This window comes from Mangifera indica, chromosome 3 (assembly GCF_011075055.1).
Source record: "Mangifera indica cultivar Alphonso chromosome 3, CATAS_Mindica_2.1, whole genome shotgun sequence".
Taxonomy (NCBI): Eukaryota; Viridiplantae; Streptophyta; class Magnoliopsida; order Sapindales; family Anacardiaceae; genus Mangifera; species Mangifera indica.
This window is the reverse complement of record NC_058139.1, coordinates 349,053-372,832: the sequence shown is the minus strand read 5'-3', so window position 1 is coordinate 372,832 and position 23,780 is coordinate 349,053. Positions and strand designations below refer to the sequence as shown.

At 35.6% G+C, this 23,780-nt stretch overlaps 5 protein-coding genes and 1 pseudogene across 9 annotated transcripts; 1 reads left to right on the top strand and 5 right to left on the bottom strand.

Moving 5' to 3' along the window:
* Window positions 1-407: 407 nt before the first annotated feature.
* Window positions 408-1,127, bottom strand: LOC123210668. Its single transcript, XM_044629142.1, has 2 exons — window positions 1,110-1,127; window positions 408-950 (listed from the first exon to the last, which is right to left on the bottom strand). Exons 1-2 carry the CDS (start codon window positions 1,125-1,127, stop codon window positions 408-410), a joined length of 561 nt encoding a protein of 186 aa, XP_044485077.1.
* Window positions 1,128-1,258: 131 nt separating this feature from the next.
* On the bottom strand, window positions 1,259-4,475 carry LOC123211835 (MYG1 protein-like). The gene is made up of 7 exons (XM_044630760.1): window positions 3,597-4,475; window positions 3,152-3,298; window positions 2,869-2,967; window positions 2,211-2,402; window positions 1,915-2,034; window positions 1,705-1,776; window positions 1,259-1,605 (listed from the first exon to the last, which is right to left on the bottom strand). Exons 1-7 carry the CDS (start codon window positions 3,864-3,866, stop codon window positions 1,381-1,383), a joined length of 1,125 nt encoding a protein of 374 aa, XP_044486695.1. The 5' UTR covers window positions 3,867-4,475; the 3' UTR covers window positions 1,259-1,380.
* A 134-nt stretch (window positions 4,476-4,609) lies between these two features.
* LOC123211836 lies at window positions 4,610-7,696 on the bottom strand (annotated as a pseudogene).
* An 895-nt stretch (window positions 7,697-8,591) lies between these two features.
* Window positions 8,592-10,432, top strand: LOC123210426. The gene is made up of 3 exons (XM_044628775.1): window positions 8,592-9,109; window positions 9,656-10,028; window positions 10,124-10,432. The coding sequence occupies exons 1-3, from the start codon at window positions 8,657-8,659 to the stop codon at window positions 10,324-10,326; spliced, it is 1,029 nt and encodes a 342-aa protein (XP_044484710.1). The 5' UTR covers window positions 8,592-8,656; the 3' UTR covers window positions 10,327-10,432.
* A 584-nt stretch (window positions 10,433-11,016) lies between these two features.
* LOC123210427 lies at window positions 11,017-14,065 on the bottom strand. Its single transcript, XM_044628776.1, has 6 exons — window positions 13,629-14,065; window positions 13,344-13,553; window positions 13,172-13,251; window positions 11,891-11,966; window positions 11,469-11,591; window positions 11,017-11,378 (listed from the first exon to the last, which is right to left on the bottom strand). Exons 1-6 carry the CDS (start codon window positions 13,749-13,751, stop codon window positions 11,229-11,231), a joined length of 762 nt encoding a protein of 253 aa, XP_044484711.1. The 5' UTR covers window positions 13,752-14,065; the 3' UTR covers window positions 11,017-11,228.
* A 218-nt stretch (window positions 14,066-14,283) lies between these two features.
* Window positions 14,284-22,077, bottom strand: LOC123210425 (serine/threonine-protein kinase BLUS1-like). 5 transcript variants are annotated; one of them, XM_044628773.1, is made up of 22 exons: window positions 21,680-22,077; window positions 20,534-20,788; window positions 20,292-20,416; window positions 20,150-20,194; window positions 19,348-19,429; window positions 19,118-19,186; window positions 18,787-18,957; window positions 18,633-18,698; window positions 17,931-17,999; window positions 17,736-17,804; window positions 17,506-17,626; window positions 17,307-17,427; window positions 16,527-16,660; window positions 16,290-16,384; window positions 16,185-16,220; window positions 16,045-16,104; window positions 15,837-15,938; window positions 15,667-15,718; window positions 15,530-15,585; window positions 15,129-15,196; window positions 14,973-15,024; window positions 14,284-14,839 (listed from the first exon to the last, which is right to left on the bottom strand). In XM_044628773.1, exons 1-22 carry the CDS (start codon window positions 21,869-21,871, stop codon window positions 14,771-14,773), a joined length of 2,109 nt encoding a protein of 702 aa, XP_044484708.1. In that variant the 5' UTR covers window positions 21,872-22,077; the 3' UTR covers window positions 14,284-14,770. The 5 variants fall into 5 exon arrangements, with proteins under 5 accessions (XP_044484708.1, XP_044484709.1, XP_044484704.1 ...); XM_044628774.1 differs by having other exon boundaries at window positions 17,748-17,804; XM_044628769.1 differs by having other exon boundaries at window positions 17,307-17,626.
* Window positions 22,078-23,780: the final 1,703 nt, after the last annotated feature.

Sequence of the window (23,780 nt, the reverse complement as noted above, 5' to 3'; positions counted from 1 at the left end):
TTTTTTAAAAATCATATCATTTAATATCAAAATCATCACCTTTTTTTTTTTATTTATAATCATATAATAAAAATCATTACATCAATATTCTCAATTACATTCGTACGTACGAGTGATGATTATAACCGTGTGATGTGAATGGTGACACTATCATTGTAATGTTTGCCGAGACTAACACCACGACTGTGAAATATGACAGTATATTAGAATCCTAAAAACAATATATGACACTTGGATCCCAATCTTTTTAAGGTGAAATTCTTCCAAACTTCGTATCATAATTACTCACAGACCGTCGTCAATCCTATAATCCGAAGCTCTGACCACCGTGTGAGCCGATCCGCGGGCTTCGGCAGCTGGGAATCAACAGTATGGCACCGCTTTGTTCGCGTCTTCGGGGGATTCAATCATCGGAAACAGAATCCCTTGTGGGCCGAGATCGAGAGCCTTTTTGGCCCAGGTTGGCAACTTTCAGGGAGGCGTAGAATAGCCGGTGTACCCATGGCACCAAGAGCACGAAGGCAGGCGAGAGCATCAGAAATGCCACCCAGGCCATGCTCCATATCGACAACTACAGAATCGTAACCGGCCAACCCCGAAATTTCGGCGAGAGTCGGGGAGAAGAAGAGTAAGTAAAGACCATAGAGAGTTTCGTTGTTTCGGAGGCGGGATTTCAGGGAACTGGAAGAGGGAGCGGAGTAAAGGTCAGCGCTTGAATCAATAGGAGAAAGATCAGAAGGCGCTGCGGAAGATTTGATTGAAGTGAGGGTCGGGAAAATCTGTTTATTGGGTTTTAGGAAGACTGATTTCGGAAATGAAGTGGTTTTATGGTTGGTGAGTGTGGCAGCGAAGGTGTGCGGTAGGCGAAGAAGTGCAAGTGAGTATTGCCATTTTAGAGTGACGCAGCTTTGGAGCGTAGAAGAGCTGAATTTGAGTTTTTCCAGCACTCGCTATGAATTTTATTCAAAATAAATAAACTCTAACGAGTTTAGCCAACTGAAACAAGTTCCCATCTCGCGTCTAACTCAAATTTAGATTAATTAGCTCAAATTCAAACTTAATTGAATATATTGGTTAACAGTAACTTAAGTTTAGAAGAGGCCAAAGACTCTTTGATGCAGCGCCATTGACGAGTTCTTAAATTTAAACCGAGCTTTGGAACAGAATCTTTAGTTCAAGCTTTTTTCGTTTGAGCTGCTAAGTATGGATTCGGGTCTAAGCTAATTCTTCTGTTGGAATATACCCTTACTTTCCAAGATAAGTGAATTTTTGTCTTACTGCTATAAAACAGAAGCAACCAATCTGATTCTTGCATACAAGACTCTGAAACTAAAGTTCTCAGTTGATAAAAAGTAGCAATGTAAAGGACTTTTTCTGTGCCTAAAGCTTTAAAGCAGCACGAGCCATGGTCAAAGCGCCTTCATAACTTTCATTTCCACCAATAAAGCCGCTCATATGGACAAAGACACAGCCAGGGATCCCTGCCTCCTTTGAGAGTTCATCCCCATCCAGACCTCGCCAACCGGCAGGCAGAGCTCTACGGCTCTCAAATCTATCTGGGGATATTGCCACTGCCTGCACCCGCCATCGTTTGCCCCTGTCATCCTGCATATTATTATATCGTTTGTGTTAAGCATATCAAATTGGCACATTCAAATGGTTCAATATTCATCAGATCAGAAATTAGCACAATGCAATAAATACCTGGTAGAGTACATATTTAATAGGAGTTTCAATCTTCATCTCCTCCTCAAGCTCAAACAAGTGAAGCTTCCACTGTAAATTCAAGATGAATCATGGCCACTTTCAGAGGCAAATTATGTTCACAGTAGATTTAAATATGAAGCATTTTATGATTCATTATAGAACAACATATGAACAAAACTAAATTAATAGGGAGCATTGTACACTTACCGGACAAGATTGCTTCAAAACCATGATTTCTCCACAAGGATCAACATTATGTCTTTCTGAAAGACATTCGATTACGATTGATTGTGATGGTAACCATGATTTTACATGAAATCGAACAGCCTGTAAAGACGATGAAAACACAAAGGATTTTGATGCTCTGATCCTTCATACACTCACAACCCAAAAAGATTTAAAAACTCAGAAATCATCTTTTTAAAGATGGAGGCCACATTGAAAAGAATGAGTAAATAGAATGACAAGTTCACGTATTGATATTAATTTCAGAAGAACCTCACATCTAAAAACTCACTGCCGGCCAGAGTCATTGCTTGTTGGAAGGCTTCATTCTCCTTCTCAGGAGATTGATCAGGTTCTGTCCAATCCACATTAAGTTTTCCAACTCTAGAAGATAAATGTGTACTATTCACATACCTGGGAGGCTTCTCCGTGTCATACTGGTTTATTCCATTGTCGATTGCATCAATTGCCTAACAAAGATGTCATGAAAGAAAATCATTAACCACAATGATACAAGATGATCCATATCCATGGAAAAATATCTGAATAAACATATGGGTAGTGATCTCAGATATGATAAGCACAGACATATTATAAAGCACGCTATTAACATAACAGAGCACAAAAAACTTCCACAAGTTTGCATATTGAATTTGAATCTAAAAAAGATTGCTCTGAGGCTACAAACACCTACAATCTAAAAGAAAATCACCCTAAAGAAATCTAAGGTCTTTATAAGAAATAAAAGAAATCAATCATTTGACACTATCGTATAAATTTGCATGGTGAAAGAACTGCTTAAAACACAAAATTTGGCACAAACTTTATCCATTCAGAAAGGAAAAAAGCTTCTTAAAAAATGACAAGATTATAAAAAAGGTAGAGTGAAATTGTAAAATTTGTCTGTGTAATAAATAGATATACAAAAACTAACACCTCCATGAAGTTTCTGTAAATAGTCAAAAATAACTGATGCACATCTGGGTGTCCCTCATCAGCTTGGAGCTCCTTTGCTATTATCTCCTTTCCAAAATGCTGAAGACGAAAAGAAAATAACACAGGGAAAAGTAAATTAATTATTACCAGAACATTAAAACTACCACAAAACCACAGGTCACTTCACAAACTTCAGCTGCAGTTCAAGAACCCATTTTATACCGGAGAATTAACCAGCCTTTACCGTAATTAATAAAACTGGCATATTTTATCAAAGGATTACCTTGTAAACAAGACCGGCGCTACTGAGTTTTGTATTGAACCCATGCCCAAAAACCTCCTCAAACCCCTTCTGGTGATGATCATACCTGTCATTCCTTGGATCATACAAACCACCAACATCAAGCACAGCATCAAGACCCTCCAACACCTGCATTGACAAAAACAGTTATTAAACAACAGTACTAGGCTACAACCAAACCAAAAACTTAAGCATGTTTGATCACCACAGAACTAAATTCCGATAGTGAAACTGTTGAACAAAGAAGAATGGTTGCTTACAAATTTAGGTTCCTATTGATTGCCAATAGAGTTAATTATGCTCCACTTAGTTTCTAAATCAGGTGTCAACATATAAAAAAAAAAAAAAAAGCCTTAGATGATGATTTATCTCTTTAGTTTATATGCAAATAAAAACTTAAACAAAATGTGGGGTTAAAAGACAACACCTGGGGATCTCGGGTACGGATAATTTGGGCGTTGGAAAACTTGTTGGTGAGGCGAATCATGAAGCAGCCAAGAGCTTCGTCGCAGTGGAAGCTGCCGTTGTGTGTGCCTACGCGCTTGAAAGGAGTCTTAACGGGAGAAGAAGTAGAGAAAGGTCGAACAGAAACATAAGTTGAAGAACGGTCCAGCATGGCTATGAAAGGACGAATGAGAAATTTGCTATGGAAGTTGAACAGCTTCTGGTTAAACCCTTTTGTGGTTAGTGGCAACATCCTTAAGTCGCTTTTGCAAACACAGAACGACCAGGTATTCTCCACTGCCTTGAACAAAAGCCCCCTAATGTTTCAGTTCATACTTAAAAACATTAGGGTTAAGCGATACCGTGGAAAAATTAGGAATCTAAGGAATACCCATCCAAGAAAACTTAAGGGAACTGAGAGGACTGGAAAACACTAGGATACCCAGAATGATTCACGGGAAAACTTCAGTTGAATAAACATAATTAGTAAGTCTTTTACCCCAGATTATTACTTGACTGCACTTCTTGGTCAAAATAATTAACGTCTTTGTTACAATACTGTGTTTGATAAAGAATTGGAATTGAAACCAAGGGGAATTGGGAAAGAAGAAGCCTCTGAACTAGTTCTACTACTAGTAAAACAATCAGAACTGATGTTGGGAAATAATTTATGTACAATTCTATGCAAAATCTAGAATGCTGAGAGTCAATAGGAAAACGTCATAGCAAAGAAACAGAGCATTGATTGTTGCTAAATGCTGTGGAGTCGGCGATGGAATGCCTTGGTGGGGAATTTACAGTATGCGGAGATATGGGTGTAAAAAAAGCAGCTTCTCTATCTGCTTTTTTTGGTTGCTCACATAGCAAAGCTTCCCATCTCTTTCAATAAGGTTAGCACCTGTACAGAGATGATACTCCTTTTTGGGTAATTGAGGAAAAGTTGGAAGAAGACTAATTTACAAAATGAAATGACTTTATAGTGATTGAAGTACAGAGAAGAGAAACTGCTTTCACAAGGAATATTATAAATTATATCCAAATAATTGCATTCTAATATTGGTTAAAGATGGCTACATCATCATCCAAGATGAGTAAATTGTACTCTATAAGCCAAGAATTTCTATAGAAACAGATGCAATCAATTAGATTCTTGAATGGTATGCTCTGAGTTTATATGTTCTCAGTTGGTAAAATTAGAAATGCAATCTATGTTTCTGTGCTTAAAGCTTCAAAGCAATCCGAGCCATGGCCAGAGCACCCTCATAGCTTTTATTTCCACCAATAAAGCCACTCGTATGTATGAACACGCAATCGGAGATCTCTGCCTCCTTTGAGAGTTCATCATCTCTAAGGCCTCACAACTGGGCATGAAGAGGTCTCCGGCTCTCAAATCTATCAGGGACACTCCCACTGCCTGTACTAGCCACTGTTAGCCTCTGTCATCCTGCATATCAGATGGTTCGTAGTCAGTTTATTTGATGATCACATCTATCCAATGAGACATAATCCAAAGTAAGCTTTTTTGATGAGGAGAAAATAAGTGTATTGACACATATACACACATACCTTGTAAAGAACATATTTAATAAGAGGCTCAATCTTCATCTTCTCCTCAAGCTCAAACAAGTGAAGCTTCCACTGCAAGATAGAAAATAAGAAGTTAAACATACAACCTGAAATAAAGAATATATGACAACTTCAAATACTTTAAAAAAATTAGAACAAATAAAGTATTTTTTATACCTTAAAGGAGCAAAAAATTAATACAATCTAGTATCTTAACTCAAGTTGCACAGGTCTATTCAAGACAAATCATGCCCAATTTCGGAGTCAAATCATGTTGACAGTACAAATAATAGATCAGTTACGTATCTAAGGAAGATAAAGCACTATAATAGCTCCTACACATAACCCTAAACCCTAAAACACAATGAAATGTAATGCAAACGAAGCTCATTAGATTTAATTATAAAACATTTTAAAACTCATTATAGAACTACAAATAACAAAACTATAGCAATAGGGAGCACATATACTTACAGGACAAGATTGTTTCAAAACCATGATATCACCACTTGGATCAATATCGTATCCCACAGCAAGACATTCCATTACAATTGACCATGCTGGCAACCATGATTTCACATAAAACCTAACAGATTGAAACGAGAGGATGATCCTCAAGTGTTATGCACCTGCATCTTTCATATCCATCTAATTGCATTGCAAAACAACCCAAAAAGACAGAAAAACCTCAAACATAATCTTGTAAAGATGGAGACCACATTGAATAGAACAAGTAAATAAAGCAAATGAAAGAACAAGATTACATAGTTTTATTTAAGAAAAACCTCACATCTTAAAACTCACTGCCAGCCAGAGTCATTGACTGTTGGAAGGCTTCATTCTCCTTCTCTGCTGAGTGATCAGGTTCTATCCAATCCAAATTTAGTTTCCCTACCCTTGAAGACCAATGTGTATTACTCACATATCTTGGTGGCTTCTCTGTGTCATACTGGCTAATTCCATTATCAATTGCATCAATTACCTGACAAAAAGAACAAGAAAGCAAATCATTAACCAGAGTAGGATAAGCAAAAATCTATATCAATGAAAAAACTATCTGAATAAAGATACAGGCAGTGACACTTGCAAAGACATTTGGGTGACCTCATAAGAAAAACAGTTCAGTCAGCAACCCGATAAAAGCCCAGTCATACCATTGCACAAAGGTACAGATTAGTATTATGAATAAACTATTCTATTAACACAGTGAAGCACCAAAAGCTGCTTCTAAATAGCAGACACCGGAATTAGATCTGAACAATAGTTGTACTGAATAAGGCCTAAAAAGATCTTCCACAATCCTAAAAGAAAAGCAGAAAAAAAATTCTTGGGCTTTTTAAAGAAATGAAAGAAATCAAGTATTCAACATTATCATGAACATCTGAAATGGTGAAAGAAATACCTAAAACACAAATAATTTTGAGCAAACACTATCCCCTGAGAAATGCAACAGCTTCCATCTCATCTATTCAAAAGTTGTAAATTGTAATAGACCTAGAATAAAATTGTAAAAATTGTAAAAATAATTACCTCCATGAAGTTTCTGTAAATAGTAAAAAATAACCAGTGAACATCTGGGTGTCCTTCATCAAGCTGAAGCTCTTTAGCTATTATCTCCTTTCCAAAATGCTGAAGAAAAAAGAAATTACACAGGAAACTTTAATTAATCATCACCAAAATATTAAAACTACCCAAAATCACATGTCAGATTACAGTTGACTAAACTTAAGCTGTACTTCAAGTATCAATTTTATACAAGACAATTAACCAACTTGTAATGTGAATAATAAAAACTTGCACATTTTATCAGAGGAATACCTTGTAAACAAGACCCGCTTTGTACTGAACCCATGTCCAAGAACCTCCTCAAAGCCCTTCTGATGATGATCATACCGGTCCTTACTCGGATCACACACACCCCCAACATCAAGGACCGCATCAAGACCCTCCAAAACGTGCATCCCCAAAATCAGTTCATAAACTGTCATCAAATAGAACATAACCAAACAAAATAAAAAAGCACATTTCATCACACAACAAAATGTTCAAGAAAACAACTTAGCTGACAAAAAAACTAGCAATGAAATACTTAAAATCCCACTACAACTTATTAAAAAAGGATTTTTTTTTTTTTTTTCAGCTCACAACCAAAATAAAAATAAATATGGAGTTAAAAGAAAACACCATAGGATCTCGGGTACGGATAATTTGGGCGTTGGAGAACTTATCAGTGAGGCGAATTATAAAGCAGCCAAGAGCTTCGTCGCAGTGGAAGCTGCCGTTGTGTGTGCCTATGCGCTTGAGAGGAGTGTTAACAGGAGAACAAGTAGTAAAAAGGAGGAGAATAAACATTAAGTTGTTGAGGGCGAAAGAGAAAGTGGCTGTGAAGTTGAATAGCTTCGGTCAAACCCTTTTGTGGTCAGTGACAGACAGCATCCCTTAAGTCGTTTGTACTTGTAAGAACATAAAACGACCGGGTCGTTTCCGGATTTCCGCTCCCTAATGCAAAACCCCTCTTCTAACTCTAAGGTTTGAATTATAGTTTTAAAATATTAGGGGGTTAGGAATATCCTGGAAGACATTAGGGGCCCATGAAAAAAATAACTTAAGGTTAAGACGATATAGTGAAAAGCATTTGGGGTTGGTTTGATTGATATTTATCATGGTGAGCACTTGCCAACTATTTATTTACGGTATGTGGAATAATAAGTAGGGATATTTTTATTAAATATTTTCTTCTTTTATAACTATTTTATTTTTTATGGTTTTCTCTTTTTTTAATATTATTTTTAATTATTCAAATTAATTTAGGATTAAATTTGAATTGATTTAAATTGAGTTCAAATTAACTCTAATTTGAATTTGGTTGAATTTAAATACATAACTAATAATAAAGGCTCTAAATGAAAAATATGGTCGAAATAATACATGTAACGTCAAATAAAATTACACATTTATGTTGTGTTTTTGATCAATGGGCTCAACCATATTGTCAATATTCTTTTAAGAGTATTACAAAAATTTCATAAAAGTAAAATAGTTTAGAATAATAATAAAATTATGTGTTTAATTTTGTACATAAATAATTTTATATTATTATATGATTGAATATTATTTTTTCTTTAATTTTTATTTATCTAATAATACAAATGATATATTATCATTTGTATATAAAATTATATATAAGATATTGAATAATAGGATAGTTTACTATATCAAGACTTGTTTTTTTTTTAGTATGGTTAAGTTGTGAGTGGCATTTTGTGGTTTTTGAATCCAATGGATGTGAAGTGGTTTCCCTAAACCTTGGTGGGAAATAGTGATTTACCCAATAATTTATAAAATATATATTTTAATTAAAATCCTTCAAATTTGTAGTGTTAATAATATAGAAAATGAAGAATAAAATTGAAAGCTGCCAATCAAAATCCTTCAATTTTGAAACAGAAAATTGAAAGCTGCGAGAGCCACGAGATTATGAGGACAGTGATAAGCAAATATCCGCAGCATATCTCACCGCACAAAACCATGCCAATCAAACCCACTTCACTTCCTTGTTTAAACCATGGCATTCTCTTCACTGGCAGCCTTTGCTTCACATATCCAATATGCCCAGAAATCTTCCACAGAGGTAGAGTCGCCGCTACAACTTCAATGACAAGATTTATAATCTTAAAGTGCAAAAGCAGTGGCTCAGAAGAGGTAGAAACAGACAATAACAATTTGAAGGATGCACTCTCTGGTTTGGTGGACCAACAAGTAGAGGAACTCTTGAAAAGGAAAGAGAACAGGGTTTTGCTTGATGGCTTGGAAAAGGCCTCTCAGAGAGTGGAGAACGCCAAGAGGGAGCTTGCTGAAATTGAAAGACAGGAACTTGAGGCTAAGCAATTGAGGGATTATGTTAATCAGCTTGAAAGGAGAGCTTTTGAGGTAGCTTTTGTGGTGGTTTTAACCTTACAAATACACGTTTTTTTAATTAGAATCTATACTTGAATGCCCTTATGTTTTTTAGTCCAGCTAGTCTCTTTCTTTATTATCACACTGTGCTTGGTAGAACATTGGGATTGAAAATGAGTAGAATTGAGGAAGAATGCAAACTCCTGATCAAATTTTATTGCTGGTCATTCTGCCAAATGTTGATTTATCATCTGTATTTGTGATTGAATAATCTAACGGGATGCTTAATTGGAACAAAGATGAACTGCTTTTCATAAATACCTGATAGATTTTCAATTAGCTTCGGTGGGAAATTTTCACTTTGGTGAGAAATGTGATTGATATACAGTTGGCTTTAGTTGTAAAAATGGATTGTGTTTGATTATGACCAGATAAGGGTTGAGTCCCATGTAGACGTGGAAAGGCCTGTTAGGAATCAGAGCATGTTTTGGTCAAACACACTGTTTTGTTCCTCTTCCTGCCAGGTCTTCCTATGGTATCTAATTAATCATTGATGCATTATTTTTTTGCAAATTCAAGATTGCCGAAGGTCAACGGGAAATTGTTGAAGCCAGAGCCATTATTGAAGAAGCCGAACGCACATTGTTGGTGAAAGCAGATGGAATAGAAGATGGAAATGCCTTGGTGGAGAAAGAAAGTGAGGGAATTGACAGTGATGTGGAGAGATTGCAGTCCATTAAAGCAGCTTCTGTATCAGCTCTTATTGGTAGCCTTGCCGGGCTTCCCATCTCTTTTACTCAGGTGAATTCCAGTTCAGAGCTGATACTCCCTTTGTTAATCAACTTTGTTAGCTGTGCATTATTTGGTATTACCTTCCGATATACAATAAGAAGAGACTTGGATAACACTCAGCTAAAAACGGGGACATCTGTAGCTTTTGGTTTTGCCAAAGGTAATTTATAAGTTGTTGCATAAACAATTGGAATTTTTCATCTCGTAACAGAATTAATGAATTACATAATTGAGCATTGATACATTTCATTGCAGGGCTCGGAGCTTTATCTGTAGGACGACCATTAGAACTAAACATTGAAAGCTTCTTGTCACATGCTTCTAATGCTGCTCTGTATGTATCCGAGAACCTTCTAATATTTTTCTTCACCGCTGTTGGTCTGGATTTCTGCTTTAAGATGGGGCTTATAAGTCCCTTCCCTATGAGAAGATCAGATTCATGTACTAATACAAGGTGAAGAACCTAACTAGCATAGCCCTGAGTACTCCATGTTGGATTCTTTTTTATTTATTTTTTTAATCAAAGAATATTTCAAAGGATGAAAGAAAACATCATTGTTCCATGAGCCTGGTGGAAAGCCAGTGTGTTCTCACGGCGTGCATGGTTTCCTTGCATATTGAATGATAAGATGCTCACTTTTTCACTGAAATGAGTCTTCTGCACAAAGTGCCGTTTGACCTCATTGTAGTTCTTGAGTTCCCAACTCTGAAAATGTCATGGGAGAAAGCACAGGTCAAAGCATTTAATTTCTATCGCCATGTATTCTGCCTGGTATGTAGGTTTTTCACTAAAACAACTCTAATTGATTGTTAAAAAGCTTCTTCCCCTTCCACATATAGATAGACATGTTGACTTAAAGTCTAGTTTAATCGTGTTAATGGAAGCTTCACCAGGACGATACGTCGATTAAGAGAATTCGCTGATATAAATCTAGCCACCAGTCAAAGGTTTGCCTATTGATATTCTATTAATTCCAATTTCGGAACCCCTTTTTCTAATTGTCGTCGTTCCTTTGTCAAACTTATGTCATAACTAGCACACAGATGTATCTACTCGATGTTATACTTGAATATACTGAAGTTTTTAGTTCATTAAATTTGCTTCCTGTCAGGCTCTCTTATGGATATATCAATCAAAAGGAAAAAAGTTAACGAAAAATTTAAATGTCTTCCTGTAATATGTTAAATCTCTAGTTCGGAGTCGGGAATAGCAATATGCAATCTCTCCTTTTTGGTTCTCTAATTGAAAACATACAATCTATTTCTTTCTCTCTCAATTCTCCATCCATATAGGTATAACTATTTGCTACTCTTGTTTGGTACACATTGTCACTGTGCGACCTCAAACATAAATGCTGGATTACCAATGTTCCCTTTTCTTGTCATCATCACTATCTCCATTCGAGAGCTCCTCATGCTTGGAGGGGTTTTCAGGAACTCCCCACCGTCGGGGCTCATTTCTTGATTGTTCTCCAGCAGATGGCAAATTCACTTCCTCTCTTTTTCTCCCCTTTATATCAAAAGTTCAAACATATCAGGCTCAACAACACAGATTAATACACAAAAAAATGAGGTCAGCATGACCTCAAGGGATCAGTACCTCAATTTCTTGATGCTCGTCCATATGACTTTCTTTCTTTTTAACCATCCTAGAAAGATGCTTTTCAGCCTGACTAAATAATTGAAATCTCTGAATATCTCCATTTCTGATACTTGCTTCCAGCTGCAAACAGAAAAGCATTGCAAATCACAAACTCATAAATCTACCAGTACTTGTTGACTGTTGGCATGCCCCTTACAATAACACTTCCCATAACCAATATATTAATATTATTCAGTCTCTTCAATTATAAGAGCAAGCCATCATGACTAATGTCAAATTTTGACCAGTGAAAATAATAAAGATAGATCACTCATTTATGTTGATTCACACATAAGTTTGTATGCAAGTCTTCAACCGTCTTAACCCCAAAACTTTATACTGGCTCATTTAGGCAATAAGTGAAAGTGAAAGATGCATACCTGAACATGAACAATGCAGAAAATAATGCTAGCAATAGGTAACCAACTGTCTTCAGGAGATAATGATAAATTTGACCTATCCAAACAAAGTAAAATAAAATAGCAAATTCATGTGTATAATCAAGCTACATACATGCATATATGAAACATACAGAATATCAAGGAAAGTTTTAATTTTTAAAATATCTGACTACAGTCTCTATTAAGCTCAAAACAGAAAAAATAATGAAGTAATCCAACAACATTACTTTCTTGAAAAGCACTAGTGGGGAGTTTTTTCTACAAATATTGTTAACTCCAGCTCAGAAGAAAACTACAGCACACACTCTAAAATAAGGCTCACTGGCTCACTACTCGATGTGGGCTTCAGAAAAGAAACACAGGAAGGTGACAAGCTTATAATACACTTTAAACCAATAGGATGCTCTCTATACCCTCAGCAAAAATATATGAAGAGCCCAAAGGGAAGTCTTTCAGTGTGAGCTAAGGACATATGTTTGAGCATATCAAAGAGTGTAACTATATGCACTATTAATGAATATTAATTTGTTTACTATTGATATATGTCATTATGTGACTTAGTTTTCCTTTGCCCCTGAAAACACTGGTTATATGAATAATTTCTCTTCTTGTTTACTCATTGACAAAATGATTCACATAATATAGGAGATACATTCTTAATATAAACACATGATTCTAGGAAAGATTAAAGGCAACTATCTAAAATACAACATTCAGTTGACCAAATCAAATCCCAATAAATATGGAATTTTATTTGATACTCCTAACAAATTCTGGGATTTTATTTGATTCTTCCAAATTGGGTTTTTATTTGATTCTTCCAAACTGAGATTTTACTTAATACTTCTAACAAAATCTAGGATTTCATTTCATACTTTTAACAATTCCTAATTCAAAATCACCTAATCATATAACAACACATTGTCGTTAGTGATTTAGCTTTATTGTATATCAGATAGGCATGTGCTACAAAGACAGCCGAATGGTCAAAAAAGAAGAAATTGTAAATCATAGGAGACAGACAGCCAGTTGGTATATATAGAGGATTTTATGGAATTCGCAGCAACTAAAAATTGTATTGGGAATAATTATCCATGTATAATGAATATTACAGTCCACTTCCAAGCATCAAGGTAAGCAAACAAAGAAGTTAATGGTATTTTCACAATCAATTAAAACTGAAGAAAAATAAAAGGAAAATTTGAAGTCAATTACTAACCATCAAAACATCAACCAATAGTTGAAAATTCAAAATTGTACCTCAGATAGGGAATCAAGTAAACAATAGAGTATACGGCATAGCGCCTTTTCCCGGTATCAAGCCAAGCAAAAACCCAACTCTATAAACCAAATAAATAAAAAAAAAAAATTAACAATTTAAAGGGATATCATATAAATTGTAAAACAATTATAAAAAAAAAGAATAGCATACCAGCCAATTAAAGTAGGGTATAAAACTGATGATACCCATAGCAGCATATCTGATATCCGTAGAATCAAGAGCAGTACCAGTATCCCGTTCCTCAGTAGCCGGAGTTGGAAGAACCAATGAGCTTAACATGCAAGTCCCAATTGCAATAACAAACGGCGCGTCGTTTGATAACTCTGCTCTGCATATTCCCCTCCTCCAAACCTTGCTATTCTGCAAATAAATAAATAAAAATACAAACACATAACAGTGAATCTGATTATTACTTTGTCATTATTAGACTCTTACCTTATTAAGAGTTTTCGTTTTACGGGTGTTATTAAGACGTAACGGAGAAGCAGATGGTGGCTTCTCGAGAGAGAATAAAGCGGAAGCTGAAGAAGAGGGCAGTGTCAGAGTTAGGGAAGTCATGACTTGTGAGTAATAAATTAATGGCTTACAATTCAGGGGTTTATAACAGGAAAAGGGTTTTAAGGATTTGAGTTGCGAGAGAGGATCTCGGGGGCAAGCGTTATAAAACGTCGACGTTAGAGTGTCCTGGCGGAAGTGCCAGAACAAAGACAAGTGGCCAGGCAGGCAGGCATACCGTTATGAGTTTTCAGTTCCTTTGGCGGAGGACACTTTATTTCGATTTATTAATAGCAGAGGTATAAATGATTTCTTACAAACATGGTTTTGAAACAAGAATCGGATTAACCCGTGGTGCTCAACTCCTACATCCCCCTCTATCTAATAAAGACTAGGACCGGCAATTGAAAGAATAAATACCAAACCACAATCTTGTTTAGTTATCCTGATCCAAATGTCGGTCCACTCAGTTGACTAAGAAAATCCAATAGCAAACCCTGAAAACATTAGTAACAAATTTAAAAATAAATTAATATATAAAATATAATTTATTATGTTTATTTATCTTTAATTTGATGTAATCTACAATATCATGGGCACTTAACACTACACAGCTTTCAAATTCAATTGCATGAGCAGGTTTGTCGGAATTACATGCGTCTAATCAGAGCCATGTTTGGCTTATCTAATTTGAGCTAAGCTATACAATGATTACAAGCTCTTTATGTTCACTTTAGATAAAATAATAATAATAATAATATATCAATTTAAAACTCTATTGGACATAAACCAACATTTGCAGCAACTATCTTCTTCCTCATTTCCAGCTGCTTCTCCAAAAGAAGAAAAAAAACACTACTTGGGGTTTACAACTTAACACAAAACAGGACGAAACCCATCTGACTGACTTCCAGCCATCATTAAAGTGGCGCAGAACTTTTCACTATCTTCTTTCTCCATCATCAATGGCCGAAAAGCACATATAAAGAATATCAGAAGATACTACTTATCTGCACGATTTACAGTTATTGCCCGAATGTACAGGAGTGACTTTCAGTAATTGGTAACTTTAACTTTGGCTTTCAGGCAACATCTTCTCTTCCATCTCCATTTTCTTCCTGACCTGATATGGCATGCAGCTGCTGCTGCAACTGTAAACAATAATCAAACCTTCAATGGCAGGATACAAAATTAATTTTTTTATTTTATACGCCTACTTGATGCTTGTTTCTTTCATTCTCTACAACAGGTGAAAAATAAAATTATATCTTAAAGGTAACTCACTTGATTATATCTCAACTTTTCAGAATCTAGTTCATCTGTTAAATTGACCATCCTGCAGAACATTAGATAAGAGAAAGAAAAAGAGGGAGTCCAATAAGCTTCCTTGCGTGGAAAAGATAAGGTCATCAGAATTAATTTAGATTGACAAAGGCCAACCTTGCTTGCAGCTCAGAGATCTTGTTCAGCATCAAACGTTCCCTCTCAGAGGCTGCTATCTCAACCTGCTGAAACAACAGATCAGAGGAGAGGGAAAACATGTGCTTGCAGTTAACCATGAAACATCAATAAATTGACCTCACTAAATGGTGTGATACGATCCATTAAAATATAAGAAAGAAATGCAATAACTATTAAGTCTACAACAACATTGCAGGTGATGAAGACTCAAAATTAATCATGCGCCACTGGCATTATGCAATTTATAGTAAATAAACCATGAAATTGCATTTAAAAATAAACAGGTAAGCATCATACAAGACAGCATTCCACTACAAGTTCGTAGACTCAAAACTTATAATATAGCAAAAAATACAATATAGTAGATAAAATCTACTTACACTTCCATTGTTCTCTGAAACACGAGGCAGCAGGGGCAACTTTCCATTTTGAGAAGCTGAACCAAGAAAGGAGTCCTGTTTCAATTTCCTAGTACAATCATAGTACATATCAAACAAAGACAATTGTATTTACTTACCATCTACAGCCTCAGCCGGTTGCAAGCTATTCAATATATTCATGAGAAGATCCTGGCATAAAAGAATTTGGAAATTTTATTTCAGAATTGAGTACTTGAAGGCAATCAAAACTTGAGGATAAATTATCAAACATATCTACTGTATCAATGTTTTGTCATTCTTCCATCACCTGCTGAAGTGAGGTCTGCTGAAAAAGATTCTGAAGATGAGGCATGAGAAGTGATGCTGGCACATTACAGTTGCACAAATCCTTGGAGGACTGACTATTTGGCTGGAAGAACATAAAACTAATATAATGGTTTGGATTGATAGTGAACAACACTTATAACTGAAGGATATAAACAGACTACACAGAGGGCAAGAAGCAGTGTACACACCAGTGGTTTGGATTCAAACATCCAATCACCAACGCTGGCAGATTTCCTCAGAGGTGATCCCTTCAAAACAGAGGGTCAGAACATCAAATAAGAAATATGACATAGCTGCTGAAAAGTTAACGCAAAGATTGGTCACCCACCTGTGATCGACGTGGAACTGTACTTAATGGAATATCCTAAGGAACATTTCTTAGTTAGTGACAGTCGCAAAACAGAACAATCATAACATAAGAATAGAGCCTCACCTTTACAAGATCTAAATTTTCAGATGTTACTGAGAATCGCCCTTTAATTTGCACCAAATTAGCCTTTGATTTATCATCCATAGAATCTCTATATCCTATTACAGGAGAAATATTCAATATGATTCTGATGCTGATAAATCTGATAGCAGCGTTGACAAGAATGATGATGATAACAAAACATGAAATAAAACAATGATAATGATAATAATCTCAAATGCTTTTAATAACTTCAGTCACCTCCTGAAGATTTTATGGGAGCAGATAAGCTGTTTGCTGAAGCCCGGTTTGGAAGCATCAAAGGACCACTAAAGTTTGGTGCTCTTCGAACTTGGCTAGCTTTCTCAGTCTGTGGTTGAGTATCATTCTCACACCTAATAATTCAGAGACAGTAAGGAAGACTGTTTGAAATGTAAGAGCATAAATCACAACCAGAGACATGCTATAATCTTCTTCATTTAGTATATTACCAAACAACTTATTTCCTGTTCGTATTTTCAGCAATTAACCAACAATCATATTAAATACACCAAGAGAAATGTTCTACACCTGCAACAATATAATATAATAATTCAAGTACTTCCATTCTAGTGCCAATATTCCTATCCCTGTGAGATTATCATTACAGAAAAAGATAACAAAGCTCAAAATTCAGAACCTGCTCTAAAAAACACATGCACTGGTGACTTGGCCCCTAGAGTCATGCCAACAACTTATGGGCATAAACTATCTGTATCTGCTGCTTGGGCACAAAAGCAGCTACAGTGTAAATTACCGGTAATGCAATGCAGACTGTGGAAACATTGTAATGGTATCAGAGAATACCACAAGCTTCTCACATTTTATAAAAATCAATCCAATTCAGACCATACACCAATACTTTTTCATCAGAGGCTACTAAGTAAGGAGTAGTTGAAAAAATAAAGCATCATATCACTAAATAACTTCTGACATCAATTCAGAGATACACAATGTAGATAATAAATATGTCTGAAAACTTAATAATGAAATATAACAAACCTATCAGAGTTACGCCCCCTTTCCAATGATGAATGAGTAAGCACAACACCAGGCACGAGAGGCCCACTCTGAGTTTGACGGCTTTTATCTGCTTTAGACTTGGTCAGCACTGAGTCCTTTTCTGAGGTTGAAGCCATTGCCTCAGTGCTCGATCCATTTTTCTTTAAAAAAAAATTCTCTTGAATTTCAGGGCTCTTGCCTTTCTTATTCAAGCTCTCAGACGGTTGTAACTGATCATTTTGCCCTCCAGTTTCAGTCTGCAAAACTTTGGAAGCACTGAGAATTGATTTCCCAAATATACATTGGAAATCAGTTGCAGGCTGCCAAAATTGAACAAAATATTTATAAGCTTAATCCTAAAGATCAAACCTCACAGAAAAAAATATAATCCTATGTAATGCAAGCAAACAGCAGAAAATATCTTAAGACCTTATCACCAACATTTGATTTCAAGTCATCTTCATCTCTGACCTCTGGCATATCATCATCATCTCGTACCTAAGAGATTTGAATAATTTGGTATGAATTCACTACTGAAATAATCAGGAGAAGGATTTCTCAAAATGTAGCACTGAATATAAAATACCTAAAAGAAATAGAAAAATACAAAATGTTATGACTTACTAGTGATGCTTGAGCTTTCAAATCTTCAATATCAAAGTTCCAGGCACTCACTCCTCTCTGGTACTCACTCTGGGGTGAGAGACAAGAATCATGTCAGCAGAGAAAGAAAGGTATTTGAATCAATCTGTATGGCTAACATCATAAAAATTCATATTCCAGGGACAAAAAGAACAGAAAGCCACGAATAATGACACCCACTCTGCTTCTGTGATAGCACAGGGAAACCCAACACTCTGATGGATTACGGTCAAGGTATTGTATATGTTGAAGACACTCTATTAAAAATCTAAAACAGAATATGGCATCTCTTTTAATCAAAAGTTGTGCTGGAAAGTGTTTCTTTCCAAATCTTGAGCATGGATGATGGAACACAATCATTGCATTTATTTATTAAGCTGAATCACAGCTACATGCCAATTGGCAGTCACTGCATTGCCCTTTGGGGTTGTCAAGAAAGAAAAAATGGTCAAGGTAAATTCTTAAGCAAGAGAAAGAAAAACAGTCAGGCATGGTACACGACCACAAAATGGTAACTGCCAATCAAGCCAACTTAGAAGTAAACATAAAAGATATTAGGAGCTTAAGGAACTGAAACAATAAAGTATACATACCAGAAATTTCAAAAGCAATAAACAACATAAAACATACAATATATGTCCAACCAATTTTAAGTAAAAAATAATGACTGAATTTGTTTCAAACCTGTGATATAGCTTCTTGTTCTGCTGAAGGCATTTTCTTCAGAGCTAATTGTGCGGCATCTTTAAGCTGTAATATCATAGCAAATTCATCAAAACTATTTAGGAAAAATTAAATCAAGAAGCCCAAGATATAGTCCAGTGGTATATTGAACAACCTGAAGTGCTTTCACACGATTCCATAGAGGTGGCAAGTCAGCAAATAATTTCTTCACAGAAAGTTCTGGAGGCTTTGCATACTTGAAAAAGGAGTGCTTTAATAGCTTCTCTGCAGTTGGCCTCTTTGTTTGATCTTTCACCAGGCACATAGCAACCATTTCTTTAAAAGACTGATCACAACTGGAATCCTCTCATTAGAAAATTACTCTCTATGAATACCACATTGCAATATAGCAACTACAGTTGAAGTCCTTGGAAAACCTTACAGTACACATACACAATAGAGAACTGCATTTCTGTCTAAAGTCTATCCAGAAAGAAAAGCAATACCTTGGAAAATTTCTTGTCACGATCATAATCAAGACCAGGAGGAGCATTCTGAATGGTCATCAGGAGAACCTATTAAAAGGAAGAAAAATATGTATATCAGATATTTCAATGACACATCTTCCTATTTGAAGCACTCCCAGATTTGTGTTCTCTGTGTGTATATTATAGTTTTTCCTTTTTTGTGTAGTGTATATACATTCCAGTTAGATCCTCATGGTGATTGTTAATACCTTCATTGGAGGATACTTAGAGAAAGGTGCATGACCATGGGCCAACTCCAATGCTGTTATACCAAATGACCAAATATCAGCCCTGCAAAAGAACCACATTTGAAAATTAGAAATAGACCACCAATTTTCAAAATAGAATACATTTAATTTCCTTTAAAGATGCAGAAACATGATTTTTCCATGCATATAAGAATTTAAAAACTATTGCATTCTTCTATGTAAAATAAAAACTTAAATGGTTATGTCGGAGATTACTTGAGTCCAAAAATTAGATCAATGAGATTAAGAATTGTCTTTTCAAAGATTATAACAAAGATGCATCCACACAGACATGATCTACATCATTTAAACATATTTCAGTGCCAATTACAACATGAATTTGATTTAAACCCAACCCAAAATCAATCCAATCCGCCACAACTGTAAATGACCACACATTTATGAAGTTCAGATTACCATGAGAACAATTTAACTAATTAAGCTGCCACTGCAAAATTTGAATATTTCGAGGTACACAAGTACAATTACCAACGACTGTGATATGCAGACAGCAAGAAATTTTAGGATGGTAAACAAAACTAAATTTGAACCCACAGCCACAACCACCAACCATTCCAACCCTAAACCATTTCTTGCCCCTCAACAAGACAAAGAAAAACCAAAGGTACAGAGTAAATTCATCAGTATGAACTGCAGATGCTTAAAAACTGAGCTGCAGAGTGGCTTCAGCTTGCAAAAAATTATATCTGGAAAAACCTCAAGGTTCTCAACTTTAGCTTAAACTTTTTCCATGATTACTCACTTAGAATTATATCCACTTCCAGGCTGCAACACTTCAGGTGCCATCCTGCAAAGCAAAAGAAAACAAAATAAACAGGAATTTAGCATGACATGAAGCAACAGTCACTACCAATGAAATTATGATCATCTAACATATGACTTACCAGCATGGAGTCCCTACAAAAGTATTTCTTGTACGCTGTCTATCACCAGTATCAAACATGCAAGCTGAAACACCAAAATCAGCAAGCTTTACCACCCCATTAGAATCAAGTAGTATGTTTCCAGCCTGCATAGGCAATTGAATCAAACAAATTTTGAGATACTTTCACACATAGACTTGAAGATACAGACAATTGAATAAACCCATGTTTGGAAATAATGCAGAGTTTCTTGATTAACAAACCTTGACGTCCCGATGAATATGTCCCTGTCGATGAAGGTAATCCAAAGCTTTGAGAGTTTCTTTCAGAATAGTACCAATTGCAGGCTCTTCAAATCCATCTTCGTATGCTATCTTCATAAGGTGCAGGCATGAACCCTCTGCCATGAATGGCATGACCACCCAAAGATTACGATCAACAACAAATGAACAATACGCACTTATCACATTTGGATGATCAATCAAACTCATTGTTTGAGCCTCCCGGCGTATGTCATCCTGTAAAAAAAATCCATCAGCTAGTAAATTATGAGAATCATAGTGTCGAAGACAAACCATGATTCGACAAACAAAAGGAAAAAACATGAAAAAGGCAGCATTAAGTGCATTTAATAAGGCCAATATTCCCTTCACACAGTGCTTCACCTTAAATCCTTCCTTAATTATATTCCACCTGAAAGATGCTAGATTTAATGTTATTATTGAACCATTACCTGATAACTTAAAACTTTTGCATCAAAAGGTTATTTAACATGTTATCCAAGTTAAAAGTCTCAAGCTAAAATGCCTCAGGTCTCTATTCACTCTGCAAATCTCTTGGTTTCTCAGATATAGTTCTCCTTACCAAGTCAAGCCGCAGTTTTTAAACATATGTTATATGGTTAGTTTATCACTCATGATCCTGAGCAATGTCATGCCCATTTCTTTGCGCTGTCATAACGACTAAAGAGTCTGCAACAGTTCATCCTTAATTTTGAGATTTTCAAATCTCATAAACACTTCAATATCAGCTTTTTGAGCCAGAACATAAGCATTGTGAAAGCGCATGTATAACAACTCAATCCATTGATCAACAAAATTTTATTTCTTTCAAATCAACAAAACTGACAGCACTAAGCGCAGCAATTAAACTTTAACCTCGAATAAATCCACTTAAACTTAAATCGATCAATTGCTAAATTCCTTGAATATTCAAATTGCTCTAATCGAGAAAAAGAAATTCGACAACTCTTCTTCAATACTAATACTCACTGTATCAACTACACAGATATCAAATCAGCCAAACACTCAACCAACAAACAAACAAACAAATCGAATAACCTAATTAAATTCAGATTTTGGACAAACAAATGATTAAACAAACAACAAAACCAGATAAAAGCAACTAACCAGATTACTGTTACAGCGATCAAGATCTAAGCACTTAACAGCAACAACTTCATTGGACGGCAAATAGATCGCTCTATAAACCGTTGCACTAGCCCCATAACCAACTTCTTCTAGAAGCTTATAGTCACTTCGGTTGGCCGAGTAGGTTCTCTGATTCTGATAATGATAGCTTCCAAATCCCATCCTCCCCATACTGAATCAAATTACCCAAAAAACAACCTCAGAAAGTTGAAATTCCAGTCCTCTAGAGTTAGGGGAGGGTGGATTTAAGAGACAATGTTCTGTAGTGTTTTCATCCGTTGACCGCCATAAGAAAGGAAAATATAAAGAGAGAATCGACTGGTTGTGTTTGGGGATGATGGGAAGAGACGGTGCTGACGTGGCCCGATGTTGTTAGGTGATTGGGATTATAACACGTGGATAGTAGAAGTATCATCAGGTACGACTGGGACCCATTTATCATATAATAACATATGCACATTTTGATATTCATTTATTTATTTATCCTAAGCCAATTCTTCTTGTTTTTGCAGTTTTGACATAGTTAGGAGGAGGCTTTTGAGATTTTCACTTAAATTTTTCAGGGGGTTGTGTGAAATTTTTCATTTTAAAAGTTAGCCTAATTTGTGGAATAAATAAAATTTTAAGAGGTTTTAGGTAATTTTACAAATTTGTTGTGATAAGTATGAGTGAGTGAGTGAATTTTTGAGGCCCTGGGGTGGGCAGATTGTAAAGTTTCCTTAAGAAATAAATAAAATAAAATTATATAGTGTACAGTGCATAGTAATAGTAATACCCCAGTTCAACAAAAGTTGGTATTAGTCGAATAGGACAAGTCACATGAAATAGGAATAACAACAAACTGGAACTTCAATGGGTATATTATTTGACTACATTTTATTTGGATTTGTAATCACGTAATCAACAGTACTAACATGTTACTAATTAGATTGTTTGATGGGGTTAATGGGTTTTTCTGACCTAAAAGCAATTAAGATTGAATTTGTTAAAAATTCATTAATCTCTCTACAAAAAAGGATTAGTTAGTCTTCTTATTAAAAATGAACAAAAGAAATAATAGTAAAAAGGAAAAACATGGCATGGGAGCTCTTTAAAATATTCTTTTGCCTATTATATACTCTTAACAGAAGAAGAGGCTTTGGAAACCAAGTAGGCGAACCCCAAGCACATGACCCATATTCCAACATCAACGGCCCAGCTTACTTTTTCGATATTCATCTTCTCTAAATCTACATCTACCGTCTCATTCATATTCTATTTCTTCCTCTCAAAACTGTCAACGTTGTGATTCTATTTCTTCTCTAACCTGTACTTTCATTATTATTATTTTTAACTATTCCAGTTAGTTGTCTTTTCCAATGTTGTTGTTCATTATCTAAAATTTGATTTAAGTTAGAGTCCATCTCTACTATCAATAGATTTTGGGCCAATTTTTTAAAGACAGCCAGCTGTTATATATAGATTGGGTTGGGTCTGTTTAGCCCAGTCCTATCTATAAATGGGGTAGATGGAATCGAAATGATTTGAGTTTGATGATGAAAAGATAAAGATAAAGGTGCAGTCACTCAAACGCAACGCAACGCAAGTGCTTTTTATCATCATATATATACATTAACTATTGAAGATAAGAAGCTTTTTGGATGGACTTGAACAAATTTCAATGGACGTTTATCGTTGATGCCAAAAACAAGATGTATCATGTCGCCGACTTGATTGATGTTTCAGTTTTATCCCGACCAGAGCTGCAAAGCAAAACATGCAGGCAGTTGATGCTTTTTGCCGCCTAATGAATGTGGTTGGTGCTGAAACATTGCATTGGGAGCTGAACGTGTTCACATATAGTTTTCAGCTGCAATCGCCGTCCAAATGCTCATGGCATTTGTCTTGGGTATGAGCGTTAGAATTTCGGCTTCTGGTGGTAGAATATTCCGTGGTTGCGGCGTGTTTGAGATAAGACAAAGAAAAAAATACAGCTCTTCACTTGGCGTTTATGCCAAATAATAATAATAATAATAATAGAGTTACAATACAACTCAACATTTGGATGGACTCGAAATTTCTACCAATTTGAGAATTTAAG